Raw genomic sequence first — 15936 nt, 5'->3', positions numbered from 1 at the left:
CATACCTGCCCATATCTTGATGCTTGACTTCCCAGCATCCATGACTGTGAAAAGTAAAATTGTGTGTGTTTGTTTTTCTAAACCAGCATATGGAATTTTGTTATAGCATCCTGGAAAGAGTAAGACATGGATGATGATCTAACATCCAATTTGCCTCCAAAGTCCTGAGAAACAGTGGTTCCAATGTCCAAGGGCAGGAAAAGACAAATGTCCCTGTCCAGGCAGAGAACAAATATGTTCTTCTTACCTTTACATTCTATTCAAGCCCTCCACAGATTGAATGATATCCACCTACATGAGGAAAGGGGATCACACTCAGTTTACTGAATGAAATGTGGTATCTCTGAGAAACACCTTCACAAACATATTCAAAAAGTATCTTATCAGCTATTGGGCATCCCTAGACCGGTCAAGTGACACATAAATCATCATCATGATACTGTTATTTTTATATATATTATATAGATATGACTCAGTTTTCCCCACTCAACAGAGTTACTGGGAAGTTAAAATATCACTTACTTTAGAATATTCCCCTCTCTGCCTACACTCTTCAAAGAATCCTACAGGCGGGGCTGGGGATGTGGCCTAGTGGCAGGCGTGCTCGCCTCGTATACATGAAGCCCTGGGTTCGATTCCCCAGCATCCCATATATAGAAAATGGCCAGAAGTGGTGCTGTGGCTCAAGTGGCAGAGTGCTTAGCCCTGAGCAAAAGAAGCCAGGGACAGTGCTCAGGCCGTGAGTTCAAGGCCCAGGACTGGCAAAAAAAAAAAAAAAAAAAAAAAAGAATCCTACAGGCTCACACAATAATTACACAATGCAGAAGAGCCAGTGATCTCTATGGTTCCCTTGCTTCCTGCCTGATGGAAGCAGTAGGCTTTCTCCCTACTGCTGGCTGCAAACTATTATCCTCGGAGCAGACCTTCCTTTTAACATATGTTCAGATATGGAGGGCCTTGCATTCTGCATGTACAGGAATCTTTAAGTCAACCAGTCTCAAATGAGTTCAATATTTCAGCATATTCTCAAACTCCTATATCTCAGGCCCATTTTCTTGGAAACCATCTCCTATAATCAGTAGGCAGAAAACTTCATATTTTCAAACTCCTCTCTTTGCACCTTGGAGTCTAGATGTATTTAGTTTCTGCATACATGGGATCTATAAAGATGGAAGAGAGGCAGAGATCAACCTTTTTTGTGTGACAACAGGATCAATGGGTGAACTAAGGCCACTCAAGTTTTCAAATAGCCAGATGCCATCAAGTAACTAGTCACTCACTTTTGGGTATGCATGCAGCTGTGATGTCAGCAATAGTTCCTTGCATTTTCCTGATGTAATAGGCAGATGGCCTCCAAAAGATATCCACAATCTTTTTGTGTTTTAATTTTCCTGGATCCCTGTGAAAATGTTGTTTCAGCCTAAAGAGATTTTGCAACTCTCAGACTGATATTGGAAATATTACCCCAGATTATTTGGGTGAACACAGTCTAATCACATGAGCCCTTAAAAGAAGAGTACTTCCTCTGATTGGAAGCAAGAACAGTGTGGCAAAGGGAAAAGTCTAAGAGATTCAGAACAGAAAGTTTCAGAATAAAGGAGACAATGTAAGGGGGTATGAAGGTAGCCTTAAATATCTGAGAACCCCCAACCCTCAGTAGACAGCCAACAAAGAGATAAGCCCTTACCAGTAACTGAAACCTGACATCATGAATGAGCAAGAAAACAGATTCCCTCCTAGAGCCAAACCTTCAACTTTTTTCTCCAATGAGACCTTAAAAAGAACTAGTTATGGGGGCTGGGAATATGGCCTAGTGGCAAGAGTGCTTGACTCATATACATGAAGACCTGGGTTCGATTCCCCAGCACCACATATATAGAAAATGGCCAGAGGTGGTGCTGTGGCTCAAGTGGCAGAGTGCTAGCCTTGAGCAAAAAGAAGCCAGGGACAGTGCTCAGGCCCTGAGTTCAAGGCCCAGGACTGGCAAAAAAAAAGAACTAGTTATGCTACATGGTGCCCAGACTTCTAACTCACAAAAATCTGAGTATTGTATTAAGCTGCTAAGATGGTAGCAATTAGTTGTGACAGAAAACTAGTACACTAACACCAGGAGAGCAGCAACACTCCTAGCTTGGATGGAAGATAGTGCTGGGACAGAACTTGGGGCTTTGCCTATGCTAAGCATACCCTTATCACTGAACTCCAGCCCATTACCATTTTCTGATTTTTTTAATCACCATTGGAAAGACCCTAAAATCTAACAGGAGCCTCCTGAAACATACCTCCATCTTCAAGATGAAAGTCCTGTATTAAATTCTATTGTTTGTGTTTCCTAGATTGGTTTATTTCTTTCATTGAATTGTTTTTTCTTATCTTCTTCATGTCCTTGAAGCAATGACATCCAAGGTTTCCAAGGTCACAAACCCCTAGCTATCCAAAGAAGAAATATAGGAAAATATCCCTTCTAATTAAGTCCCATGAGACTTCAGAACTACAAAGTGGATTTCTCCAATAGCTTGTCATTCTACATTCATTTTAAAGTCAGCCTTGGATCTAGATACTCATGACAGGTAGATGCCAATCAAATATTTATAACTGCTGGATTCAAAATGAAATCTAAAATTTTTATAACTCTAAAAAACTTTATAGAGACAACATTACATTTCGCATCCAGGTTTTCAAGTTGTATGACAAACCCCACAAAAAAGATAAACCCCACAAAAAAGATATGTCTATGTCAAAAAAGGTTTCTGCCCTCACAGGTTCTTTTACACAAAAGCTGAATTCTGAATTGGTATTGATTTTGTGGGCATCTTTGGGATGAAAGCTTGAAGTGCTTGAGGCAAAAAAATAGTAATACAGACTAGCTATAGGATGCCATAGGAAACTAGTCTAAGCTTAGAAAATATGTATCATTTAAGCTTGGAGGAAACTAATGTCCTTTTGTACCAAACTATGTTGAATTTTTCCTTGAACATCAAAATTAGTATGTGTGCAAACCCTTCTAGAACACCATCTAGTAATTTGGGAACAAATCAGAGAAACAGCGCCATCTGCTGATTGTATGTATTGTTTGCCACAAGTAAGAATTTCAACCTTGTTAACACTTAAGCCACAAAGCTGCCTGGGCAGCAGTGACTGTAGACCATGACTGCTAGTCAAAGGAAGTGCTAGCTGATTTTTTTTTTCTCCTTTGTCATATACTCTATGACATGTATGTCTCCATGGCTCGAACTTCAATTATGGAAATCAGAACTGCTCACATTCTAATCCATCGTTAGTGATTCAGTACTACTGAGAACATGACTCAAATGTACTTACATTGTCATTTAGAACAATACTATTACATAGAGAAGTGTGAAAGATGTATATGTACAATTACAAATAAATTGCACTTTTAAATCAAACTACTGTATTGTTCTGACAATTTTTGTCAGTACACACAAAGGATAAAAGAAATCATGGGGACCAAGCATGGTGGCCCTGTAATCCCAGCTACTCAGGAGGTAATATCAGGAGGATCACAGTTCAAGGCCAGTCCAATCATAAAGTTACAAGATACCTTCTCGACTATCAAGCTACACTTTGTGGGATGTACCTGTTATCCCAGCTACATTAGATGTATAAGTAGGAGGAAACACAATTCATACAAGTCTCAGCAAAAAATGCAAGAGCTTATCCAAAAAAATAAAGGAATTGGGGGCATAGCTCAGCACCTGCCTAGTAAGGCACTGGGTTCAAACCCGAAGGAAGGGAGGGAGGCAGGCAGGGAGTGAGGCAGGCAGGCAGGCAGGCAGGCAGGCAGGCAGGGAGGCAGGCACCTTCATATTTCCAATACTTTTCTCAGAGTGAAAAACAGTTCTGTACTCAGTAAGAAAGTATGCTGAAACTGATACCTATGTGCAGGGAATCCAATCAGCGCAGTTAAGGAGAAAAAAAAATAGTTGTAGCCATTTTGTGGCAGAAATCATCCTAGAATGCTAAAATGAATCCGTGTCAGGGTCTTTAGCCCCCCCCCCTCCCTGACAATCAGACAGCCTGGGAGTCAAGTCGGTGTAAGTTCTCGTTTATTGGGGAAGTACATGCCACTAATATAAGGCACAGGAGCCAATCAGGTCTAAGATCAGCAGGAAGGGGAGGGATGAGCTGTCCATCAAGCGCGGAAGGTGGGGGGGGGCGCGTCACAACCCACAGAACCGCCTCCGGGTTATAACCAAAGACACTTGTAGCAATTGCGCGTTGTTGTTAGGCGCCGCCATCTTAGCCACACATGGCCCCAAGACTGAGAAACAGGCAGGGCCAGCTAGTTGACTTCCAGGTGCGCCCAACACCTGTGCTCAAAAAATTCAGCCTATTGGGAAAGACAGGAAAGGAAAAAAGGCACTTACAGATGAGTTAAGTGCTACAAAGCAGAGCTACTGACTAGGAGCCGAGAAAGGGAGGCAAAGAAAGAATTCTTGTATGTTAAACATCTGCCAAAGAAAAGATGCCTTACATATGCAGATTTGTTGTTAACTGGAGGTCCTTTAGCATCTGAAATAAATGAATATGAAAACCCATAGATCTCTGGCCTGCCAAAGTCGAGAAAGTCTTTATTGATTTCCAGGGACCTGCAATACCAGCACTTGGAAGGCCAATACAAGAAAACCATGTATTTGAGGCCATCCTAGGCTACACAATGAATTCCAAGCGAGCCAGGAGTGGTGGCTCAGACCTGTAGTCCCAAACAGAAAAGTTTACTAGACTCCTTCTCAACTGATAACTGAGCATGATGGCTTCCGCTTGTCATTCCAGCTACATGGAGGCTGAGATTGGGAGGATCATGGTTCCAGGCCAGCCCAGAAAGAAAAGCTCAAAAGATTCCAGTTTAATGGAAAGAAACTGGGCTTGGTGGCATGTGCCCATATCCTAGCTGCCACAGGAAGCCTAAAATAGGCAGAATGTAGTCCAGATGTGCACCTGAGTAGGAAGTGAGACTCTATTTTAAAATTAACAGTGCAAAAAAGGGCTGGAAGTATAGTTTACTGCCTGTCTAGTAAGCATCACTTCCTAAAAATTGTTTTGTTGTTATTTTTGCCAGTCCTGGGGCTTGAACTCAGGGCCTGGGCACTGCCCCTGAGCTTCTATTACTCAAGGCTAGCACTCTACCACTTGAGCCACAGTGCCACTTCTGCCTTTTTCTGTTTTTGTGGTACTGAAGAATCAAACCCAGGGCTTCATGCATGCTAGGCAAGCACTCTACCACTAAGCCACATTCTCAGCCTTAAAAATGGTTCTTAATGTTAAAATTACACCAGACTCACATGATGATTGTTCAATATGTATTGGTGGGTATGGCTTTACTGTCTACATGTCTGAGGTTCCAGAGTAGGGACTAGTACTCTGAAATGTCCAAAGCCTTCCATGCTCGAATCTGCTTACTCTCAAATTGCCCTGTAGCAACTATTACACTTACCATCTTAAGTATTTGTAATCCTGACCTCTGATAATATTCTTCCCTTGAGCTTAAATTTGTCAAGTATTTTAGTTGTCTATGTCTACTCCTCCTCCTCAGAGTCAATTTCCCAAAGACAGAGACTTAGTATATTACCTTTTCATATTCAGTATCAGTGGATATTTAGTAAAAGTCTATTGATCATGGAATTTCTAACAAACAGTTGTATAATGACAGAGGCACATCTTTAATGTTTCACTTTCAACATTTAAATATATGTGGCTCAGGGGGCTGGGAATATGGCCTAGTGGTAAAGTGCTCACCTTGTATACATGAAGCCCTGGGTTTGATTCCTCAGCACCACATATATAGAAAAAGCCGGAAGTGGTGCTGTGGCTCAAGTGGTAGACTGCTAGCCTTGAGCAAAAAGAAGCCAGGGACAGTGCTCAGGCCGAGCCCAAGGCCCAGGACTGGCAAAACAAAAAACAAAACAAAACAAAAAAACAGAAATCTGTAGCAGAGAATTTGTGAGGCCTTGAATTCAATTCCTAGCAAAGGAAAAAAGTAGGGGAGGAAAAATAGGAAAATTAAAGAACTCAAGAAACTTTTATTTTTATTAAAATTATGATATATTTTATAACAAAATACACTATAGTTTAAACAATTTCATTAATTTAAATTTAATTGTTATATCTACTTTTTCAAAGAAGCAAGGGGATATTCTGAAGTAATCTGTTATATGGCAGCAGCTTGATTGGTTATATTCTGAAAAAAAAAAGATACATTTTCTCTTATTTGTTCAAGAAAAGGATCTGTAAGATTTGAATGGTCTCCAGAAAAATGTTTCCACTGCTTCAGCTGTGACATGGAAAGAGGTTTTAGAGAGTCAGCTCTCTGATGTGGACCAAGTTGACAATGTCTAGAGATGGCAAAAGTTTCCAAAGAATCACCTGAAATAAGGAAAACAATGAGAAAATTCTCAGGCCACCCAATGCTTTTCTTACAACAATGAGTTGATAGGACTTCCTACTTTGATCACATTAGTTCAAGTTAAAACATGTAACTTATTCATTCTTAAAACATTTTCAACTGCTAAAAAAAGACAAATTTACTTTACTATAGTAACAGAATCAAAATACAACTAACCTGTATGATCTTTTTCTCCTGTACACTCACAGTCAAGCAGGTCATGAGTAACACAATGTGAGTTTTCATGTAATATAAACAAATTTTTAAGTTCCTCTACTGAAAACTGAATATGTTCAGATGTCTTTGTTAGATCTACAACTGCCCCAGAAAGACCTTGTTTACTGATTTGCCTTTGATAAATTTTTTCTTCTATTGTACCTGAAGGAAAAAAAGTTCATCAGATTTCTTTTAGATCTTTATGCATTATTTTTGTAAGGTAAAACATGTTTATTGCTATATCAGCTAATAATATATTCCTGACAATGAGGTACAAACTAACAATTTCTTGGGGTCTTGGGAGAGGGAGCCATGACAGTACTGTAGTTTGAACTCAGGGCTTCACACTTGATGGTCAGGTGCTCTAACCACCTGAGCCCTATTCCTGGCCCCCAAAATATTTGAGCTACAAGATGAGTACACACATTTTGTCACATGAAAGTGCTATTACCTGTGGTTAGGAGTCTGTAAATATGAACAGGATGTTTCTGACCATCTCTCCATACTCTTGACATAGCCTAGAGAAAGGAAGTGAGAATCTTGAGTACAAAAGAAACTGATAGCCCTTTGAAGGAATATGATTTAATACTGGGTGGGTTTTACTAATAGTTTCCAAACACAGAGCACAGGTGGATCAAGCATGCTCCACTTTATATCTTTGTCCCAGGATAAAGAAAAAGAAGGGGGACTGGGAATATGGCCTAGTAGCAAGAGTGCTTGCCTTGTATACATGAAGCCCTGGGTTCGATTCTTCAGCACCACATATATAGAAAATGACCAGAAGTGGCGCTGTGGCTAAAGTGGCAGAGTGCTAGCCTTGAGCAAAATGAAGGCAGGGACAGTGTTCAGGCCCTGAGTCCAAGGCCCAGGACTGGCAAAACAAAAACAAAAATTTAAATTAAAAAAAGAAAAGAAAAGAAAAAGAAGGTTGAGCACTCACTGAGGTATTGTAGAATCATGGTAGGGATGCCACACAACCAAAGTATATATGCTATTTTTTAAAAAGTTGGGGCGGGGAAGGGGGGCCCCCCACCGGTGGTTCAGGCCTATAATCCTAGCTTCTCTGGAAACTAGGATCTGAGGATCGTGGCTCGAAGCCAGCCTAGGCAGAAAAGTCTCCATGAAACTCTTATCTCTAATTAGCCACTCAAAATCTGGAAGTAGTACTGTGGCTCAAATGGTACAGTGCTAGCCTTGAGCACAAAGAGGCTCAGGGACAACAATCAGGCCCTGAGTTCAAGCGCCACAACTCACAAAAAAAGAAAAAAAAAATGGGACAGCAAGTTTAGATGGCCAGAACCCAAAGACCCAAGTATAACATAGACATGAAGGGTTCATTTTGTCCATTCTGTCTTTACCCCTGAAAAGTCCTTAGAATATCTGCCATCAGCTCAGGCACTAGATAGATATCCGAGCTTTAAGAATAATGACATTGTTCTGTAAAAGGCTTATGCTCAAACCCGGAACATTTTATTCTTTTTTTTTGGCCAGTCCTGGGTTTGGACTCAGGGCCTGAGCACTGTCCCTGGCTTCTTTTTTGCACTTTGCCACTTGAGCCACAGCGTCACTTCTGGCCATTTTCTATATATGTGGTGCTGGGGAATCGAAACCAGGGCTTCATGTATACAAGGCAAGCACTCTAGCCACTAGGCCATATTCCCAGCCCAACCCGGAACATTTTAAAGAACAATCTGGCCTACAATCAACTCTCATGATCATCTCTAAGACTATAGAAAAACCAATCTGGTAAAAGTCTAGTCAATTTATGCTAACAATGTAATACAGGTAAGGACTCGGGACTATCAAGTATAAACTTTATCTGGAGCATCTTTACAAGCAACAGTAAGGTCATTAACACGGTGCTCTAGCCTACAGGACTGACCTCCAACAAGACGCTGAACACTAAAACTTAGGTGATCGTGGTTAGTTGACAACACTCCATTCATTCATCAATCATCACTGGTGAGAATTAAATGTTGTCCATACAACTTACTGAGTGAGACAACTGGAAGCTCTTGCCAGATCCCTCCTCATCTATGTCCTATGTACATTTATCCTTTGCTGATGTTAATAACTTTTAGAGTAATATAACTGGTATAACGCTACACATTTCAAAAAATAAACTGGCCCCAACCAACTCCTGAGATCATCTCTAAGGCCTTAGAATAACCTGCCTGGTTATTAGTTCTGTGATCTTAGTTTTTTTCTTAATTCTGTGATCCTTCTAGCAAATCATTAAATATCAATGTCATCTTGATAATTCAGATACAAAACGAAGTATGAATCTATAAGTAGAAATCCCAAAATAGGTTAAAGTGTACTGTACATTGAAGAAAAACAAAGGCTTCTTCTCAATTTCTTTCCTTAACAATTTTGCATCCTGGCTGGAGGCCTGTACAAATTGATCATAATATCTATAACTTTATAGTCTTCCTTTCACTGTCATGAGCATCCCAAAGAATTAGACTCTATAGACAGGAGATTTGATTCTGCCTCTTGTAAGTTACAGGATCTATAACAACCTATAATGAGACTATTAATATCTATATAGGTAGGAATATTGTGAAGGTAAAACAGATGGAAAGGATTTGGCATTGTCTCTGATACAAAATAAGAACTCAATGTGCAGCATTTATTTACAAGTAATCATTATCATCTTATTCCCATCCACTTAAGGCTGTCGATTTAATGTATAAAGATTCCTACCTGGATATCAGTGGCTGGATTCCAATCAATGTCATAGAGAATTAAGTGAGATCCCCCAATAAGATTAAGTCCAACACCACCAGCTTTTGAACTTAACAGAAAAATAAAATCAGAAGAGTATTTACTGTTGAAACCATCAACAATTTGCTGTCTTTGAGAGATTGGTGTTTGTCCATCAAGTCTTACAAAAGCATAGCCATGCCGCATGCATACTTCTTGTAAAATATTCAAGGTTTTTGTGTAGTTGGATACCAAAATAACCCTGTCAATCAAAAATAAAAGATTCAGTATATGAAATTTTAAGACAATATATGATTTTATAGTTGATGGAAAATACCACAATATTATCACTGATATTTATAAAGAATTCAACAATCATAACACAAGTACACCTTCACATTCCATTTTAAAGGCATTGCCTAAACTTCCTTTTTTTTTTTAGTATATGTGCTGCCGAAGCGAGCACATAAACTTCCATTTTTAAGATGATAGGATAAGAACTTTCCTGCCTTCCTCATCTCTCTGGAGTTTTCCTAAAAAATAGCAAAGTGAGCAAGATACAAAAATACAAACACTGCCTTTAATAAAACTAGGAGAATTTAGATGGGCAAACAAAAAAAAAGTAAAGCAGTGAGTGACCTCCTCTAGGAGTATAGCAAGGGTTCTGAACCCAAGTGTCCAAAGAGGGGGATTCCAACAAGAAATAAATGCAAGATCCTCCACACCACAGAGTCTTGCTATGATATCTCAGCAGGAAGGAGTTTAGTCTAGAGCCATTGTAAGAGTACTGGTAAGTAGAATGCAGGCCCTAGCCCCATGAGACTAGTTGATTTCTCAAATATAATACTTACTCTATGGAGAAAGTAAACCCAAGAAACTAGGATCAGGAAGGCAAGATACACTAACAAATCATAACAAGTCTTGATACAGAGTAAGTCCCCTTTTCTAGCCAACTACAGAATACTAACAGCCCAGCAACTCACATTCCAGGCCAAGAAGAATACACTCAAGGATTCATTATTAAAGAGCTGAATGACCCAAGATGGCAGATATAGTATAACAAATGCCCAAATAAAAAAAGCTAGCTTGTCGCCTGATTATCCAATGATGGCCATCACTCAACAAGCCCTACCAACACATGTGTTCAATTAATGTTTTACTGCCTCACTCTAAAATTAAGGACATCAAGGATGACCAGCTATTCAAGTGAGCCTCTAATATAAAAGGAGAAATAAAAAAGAAAAAAAATTGAATTTCTTAGTTACTTTCTTACCTTGTGACAAAATACTTGACACAAACTATTTAAAGGAGTAGGATTTATTTTGGCTCACAATTTCAGAGATTTCACTCCATGGTCACTTAGACCTGTGTTTTTGGCCAACAGTGAAGCAGAACATCATGACAAGCAGGAGCATGTGGCATAGCAACCAGTCTGGGGTGAGGGGGGGGGGATGGAGAGAGGGAGGAAACAAAGATAAAAAGGAAGAAAAGAAGAGAGAGAAAGAGCCATAACTTCCTCCAACTAGCCCTCACCTCCTAAAGTTACCAGCATCCCCCAAAACACCCCCCTGCCAACTGGTGATAAATCCTTCATTATATGAGCTTTTGGGAGGATACTTCATATCTAAACCCTCAGACAGAATAAAGCAGAACCATGTAAGAAACAGAGGACAACTGAAGAAGAAACTGAAACTCCTCATATAAGAGGCATCATTCACAAGAAGGCCATGCAGGGGTAAGGATGCAGATCAGTGATAGAGTGCTTCCCTTGGATATATGAGTCCCTAGGTTGGATCCCCAGCACTGAAAAATAAAAGTAAAAACTCTGTTCCCTAGCCCTGCCCAACAACAATCCTGTCTCCTAATCTCAGAGAAGACAAGGGGCAAAGGGAAAAATACAGTTGGGGAAAAAAACTTTTAAAGACACAAACAGATGCCAGGCACTGGCAGCTCACACCTGTAATCCTAGCTACTCAGGAGGCTGAGATTTGAGGATCACAGTTCAAAGCCAGCCTAGGTAGGAACATCCATTAGCCATGTCTAATTAACCACCAAAAAGCTGGACATAAAGCTGTGGCTCAAGTGATAGAGCCTTGAGCAAAAATAGCTCACACACACACACACACACACACACACACACACACAATACAAATATAAGTTTAAGTAAATGTCTACAGTCTTAAGTTCAAACCAGGTTACAATCTCCATCCATCTACATTATATATGTCCCTTTGTACATATCAATTATTAACTAATAAAACATTCAAGAACATTAGAAGTATTGTACTTAAGGGAATAAATAAGAAGACATCAAATTGAATCTGAACAGGCAATTCCAAGAGGAGAACCTCTAAGCTTGTCTTAACAAAGAGAAAAGGTCAGCCAGAAGAATGAGAAGAAGTATGAGGCATGGGATGAGCCTATAATATGTAGGACCAAGAAGTGAAATATAATGCAAATTATAAATTCTGCCCAACAAATGTAAGGCAAATTACAAATCTGATACAGCTGGACCTCATAAATGGGAAGGAATGATTGATGAGAGATGAGGCTGGAAAGGGGGCATTAGTCTTGTCCAATGTGCTGAAGAGTTTAGAAAAAAACAGAAAGGTATTCAAATAATTTATTTTAAAGGAACGGAGTGACATGTGCTCATTCATATTTTAGATATATAATTGAGAGCAATGTTGAGTACGCAACGTGGATGAAAGTACAAGGGAAAAAGTTCACAAGAGACTGTCACCCCAAATCAATAATCTTAAGAGTCAAAACACAATCCTGGTAACAGAAAAGAGAATGGATTCCTGAGATTAAAAAATGAAATCAAGGGGCTGGGGATATAGCCTAGTGGCAAGAGTGCCTGCCTCGGATACAAGAGGCCCTAGGTTCGATTCCCCAGCACCACATATACAGAAAACGGCCAGAAGCGGCGCTGTGGCTCAAGTGGCAGAGTGCTAGCCTTGAGCGGGAAGAAGCCAGGGACAGTGCTCAGGCCCTGAGTCCAAGGCCCAGGACTGGCCAAAAAAAAAAAAAAATGAAATCAAGAGAATTTAATGGCCAACAGGTTAAATAAGTGAAAAAGAAAACTAAGCCCTAAATAACTTCCAGGATTTTTGCTTGCATTATGATACTACAGTGAGAAAAGACCAAGCTTGCAATGGCAATGATGAAACTGGTTTTGGAACATCTGAAACTTGAAGTACTGTAGCTATCACATCAGATTTGGATTCTCTTTAAACAGAAATGAGGATATGGAAATGAGAAGAAAGGATTTGACTGGAGATAGATCTGAAATAATATTATATGAATGATAATTGGGTCACTCAGAGAAGGAACGGAGAGTAGGAAGGTAAAAGAAAAAATAAAACAACTTTGTAGTCTATCAATATTTAGAGAACAGTTTAAAAAAAGAGAGAGAGAGATCCTGGAGAAGAATGAGAAACAAGTTGTGGGTTATATAACAAAAGACCACTAGGTTTTAAATATATACATATATTTCATTTACTTTTTGTCAAAGAAAAACTTCCCTATTGTTTTAAGTTTACAAAATATTGGGAGCTGATCAATTCCTGAAAAGAATGTCTCTTTTAAATGTTTCCTTATTTCAAGGAGGGAAGAGAGAGAAGTAAGAAATAGTGCAGATTAAGAGTCCAACAGCACCACTCAGGGAAGGGGGAAAGGAAAAGGAATACTAGAGTGTAAGGAATTTTGAAATGCATTTTGAAAGAGGATGACTATGGTGGAAACAGATTTGCATCTCTAAAAACTGAATGAGGAAACTTGTTGAAATTGTATTGGTAAGGGGGAAGTGGGGAAGGAGGAGATAGAAGGGGTGAGATTGATTGGAACATTGACTGCTACATTCTGTAAATGTAACAATGAAATCCCCCTCCATATAACTAATGTAAGCTAATAAAAGGGGGGGAAGGAAGAAAGTGTTATGAGCACCTACAGGAGTTTATTACATCGATCTCTTACTTTTCAGTGGGACGAAGTTCTCGGATAACGGCTAAGAGCTTTGACAGCACCTGGAGTTTTCCAGACTCATTTTCAGTGAACAGGAGAGGGTTGTAATCAGCAGGGAACACATTAAGCAAGCCTTTGTAGAGACTCCTTTCTTCATTTTCATCACTTGCTGAGCTACTTTCTTTATCCTATTCAAATCAATCATTGTTAACATTCGTGAATTTATTTTTAATAAGGAAAAAGAATGTTAAAATTATAGAAAAGAGGAGTAGAAAGTAACAACTACCTGAAAAGTCCAAGCTGTTAAGTAAATCTTTATAGGTCACAACTTTATTATTTTTTGCAAAAGGTAACATGCATCCCACTGAGTTAATTACTGAGCAATTCTAATGTAGTCTCCTAATGGCTCTAACTTCATTCTATTATGATCCACAGGCAATCTTATTCCCCATAAAACCACAGAGGACAGATAAGAAAAGGCAAATAATGAAAGGAGAGGAAAATAAAGGGCAAATAGTGATGCAAATTCTGTCCTTTCCAAAAACACTGACATTTCCTGACATCAGCAAAACTTCTTTTTCTTACTTTTATTCTCTTTTCCTGTGCCCCATTATTTTGTCCAGTGATTTCTGTGCTGCAAACATCTCCTAGGGGATACTCAAAACCAAGCACAACATCTCACTTAACTGTATCAGTTTCCTCTCAAAGAAATTAACAATTTCACCAATTAATTAACAGGAATTAACCTTTACAATGTGTTTTATTTCCCCAACACTTGTTCAGGAAGTGTGTGAGATGCTGGTGTGGAACCCAAGACCTCCTAGGCAGACAGACTGCATGGTGAACATTAAATCAGAATACAAGGGCGATGATCTAAATGTATATATCCATAAGCAGAATTACATAATTGATCACTTGCAAAACTGATATAAAAATCCTCATACCATGGGCTTGAAATATGGCCTAGTGGTAGAGTACTTGCCTCATATACATGAAGCCCTGGGTTCGATTCCTCAGCACCACATACACAGAAAAAGCCAGAAGTGGCACTGTGGCTCAGTGGCAGAGTGCTAGCCTTGAGCAAAAAGAAGTCAGGGACAGTACTCAGGCCGAGTCCAAGCCCCAGGATGGGCAAAAATTAAAATAAAAATAAATAAAAAATATTTTTTTAAAAAGTGGCACTGTGGCTCAAGTGGCAGAGTGATAGCCTTGAGCAAATTTAAGCCAGGGACAGTGCTCAGGCCCTGAGTCCAAGCCTCAGGACTGGCAAAAAAAAAAAAATCCTCATACCTGTCTCCTACTTTCAGAGCTCTGATTAGTCCACGTGTGTTGAAGCCTGGAAATATGTAGGGTTAAAAGCTTCCAAGACATTGTAATATATACTACAAATTAATATTCAAAAATGGGTAATACCTTTATTCTATGACAACCTGATACATCATCTCCATCAGTCAGACTTTTTCATATCAATGAAGAGTCTCTCTTCTGATGCCACATAGCCCAATACCCTTTGATTGTAAGTTATAATATTGCTATTGAAGGGCTGGGAATATGGCCTAGTGGCAACAGTGCTTGTCTCGTAAACATGAAGCCCAGGGTTCAATTCCCCAGCACCACATAAATAGAAAATGGCCAGAAGTGGCGCTGTGGCTCAAGTGGCAAAGTGCTAGCCTTGAGCAAAAAGAAGCCAGGGACAGTTCTTAGGCCCTGAGTTCAAGCCCCAGGACTGGCAAATATATATACACACACACACATATATATATGTATATATATATGTGTATATATATATTGCTATTGATTATTACATTCTGTTCAGATTTCCTAAGGAGAGACTCATCACCTTGATCAAACTTGGAAAACAACCTAGCATTAACAGGAATACCATTATACTTACAAACCACTGTTTAAAGGTTATACATGTACAATAATCATTTTGGCACTTTCACACCAATCCTTACTTGCTATGATTTAGAAGAAAGGTTCTTCACAATAAGTCTCAGACTGTAAGTGATATCCTTTGAAGATTAATGTTCTCTGCCTACTAGTAGAGGCTATATGGCAACAGTGGACAAACACTAGTCCCCTTTGCTACCTTTCCAAGAACACGTAAGGATATTCTAAATTAGCTGGTACATTATAGGCCATCATAAGGTCTTCCTTTTAAGGAAGAATTTTTGGCTTCTATTTTTGCGGGGCTTCATGCCCAGGGGTTTAATTTTTACCACTATATAGAGAATCTGTTTCTTTAAAAGTTGTTTAACAAATTGTTATGATCGAACCTTTTCGCAGTTACACAAAGCTGTCTTCTTCTATGATAAACTAAGTAAATATAATTCACTCTAAGATAAACTTAAGAGATGGACTGTTTGGTAGAACATTCCATTTTCTAAGGATATAACTATGGCTTCGGGCATAAGACAGCATCAACAGTTTTTTGTTTACAAAGGTTATTTTGAGGTAAACTTTTATTTGACTGTTTAAAGAAAAAAATTTTAAATTGTCCAAAGTAAGTTAAAAATAGGATATTCATGATTATTTTTCATCTTCTATGACCAGAAATTCTTTCCATTTCTTGACAAACTGTCACAATAACATTGTCATGAAGTTTCAATACCCTTGCTTTCCAGATAAGAAAACTAATGCTC

At 39.1% G+C, this 15936-nt stretch overlaps 1 protein-coding gene across 4 annotated transcripts in view; it reads right to left on the bottom strand.

Moving 5' to 3' along the window:
- Window positions 1–6090: 6090 nt before the first annotated feature.
- Window positions 6091–15936, bottom strand: part of Rad54b (RAD54 homolog B) — a 71915-nt gene continuing 62069 nt past the window's right edge. For 3 of the 4 annotated variants that reach the window (XM_048359264.1, XM_048359266.1, XM_048359265.1), the window contains exons 11-15: window positions 13304–13479; window positions 9326–9587; window positions 7071–7137; window positions 6581–6781; window positions 6091–6384 (exon numbers count right to left, since the gene is read on the bottom strand). In XM_048359264.1, coding sequence (XP_048215221.1) covers window positions 6170–6384; window positions 6581–6781; window positions 7071–7137; window positions 9326–9587; window positions 13304–13479 — 921 coding nt within the window. In that variant the 3' untranslated portion in view covers window positions 6091–6169. Of the gene's footprint in view, window positions 6385–6580; window positions 6782–7070; window positions 7138–9325; window positions 9588–13303; window positions 13480–15936 lie in introns of those variants that run through there. The other variant, XM_048359267.1, reaches the window with a different exon arrangement.

This window comes from Perognathus longimembris, chromosome 12 (assembly GCF_023159225.1).
Source record: "Perognathus longimembris pacificus isolate PPM17 chromosome 12, ASM2315922v1, whole genome shotgun sequence".
In the NCBI taxonomy this organism is placed as follows: Eukaryota; Metazoa; Chordata; class Mammalia; order Rodentia; family Heteromyidae; genus Perognathus; species Perognathus longimembris.
The sequence above is the reverse complement of the archived record's forward strand: the minus strand, read 5'-3'. Positions and strand labels throughout refer to the sequence as shown.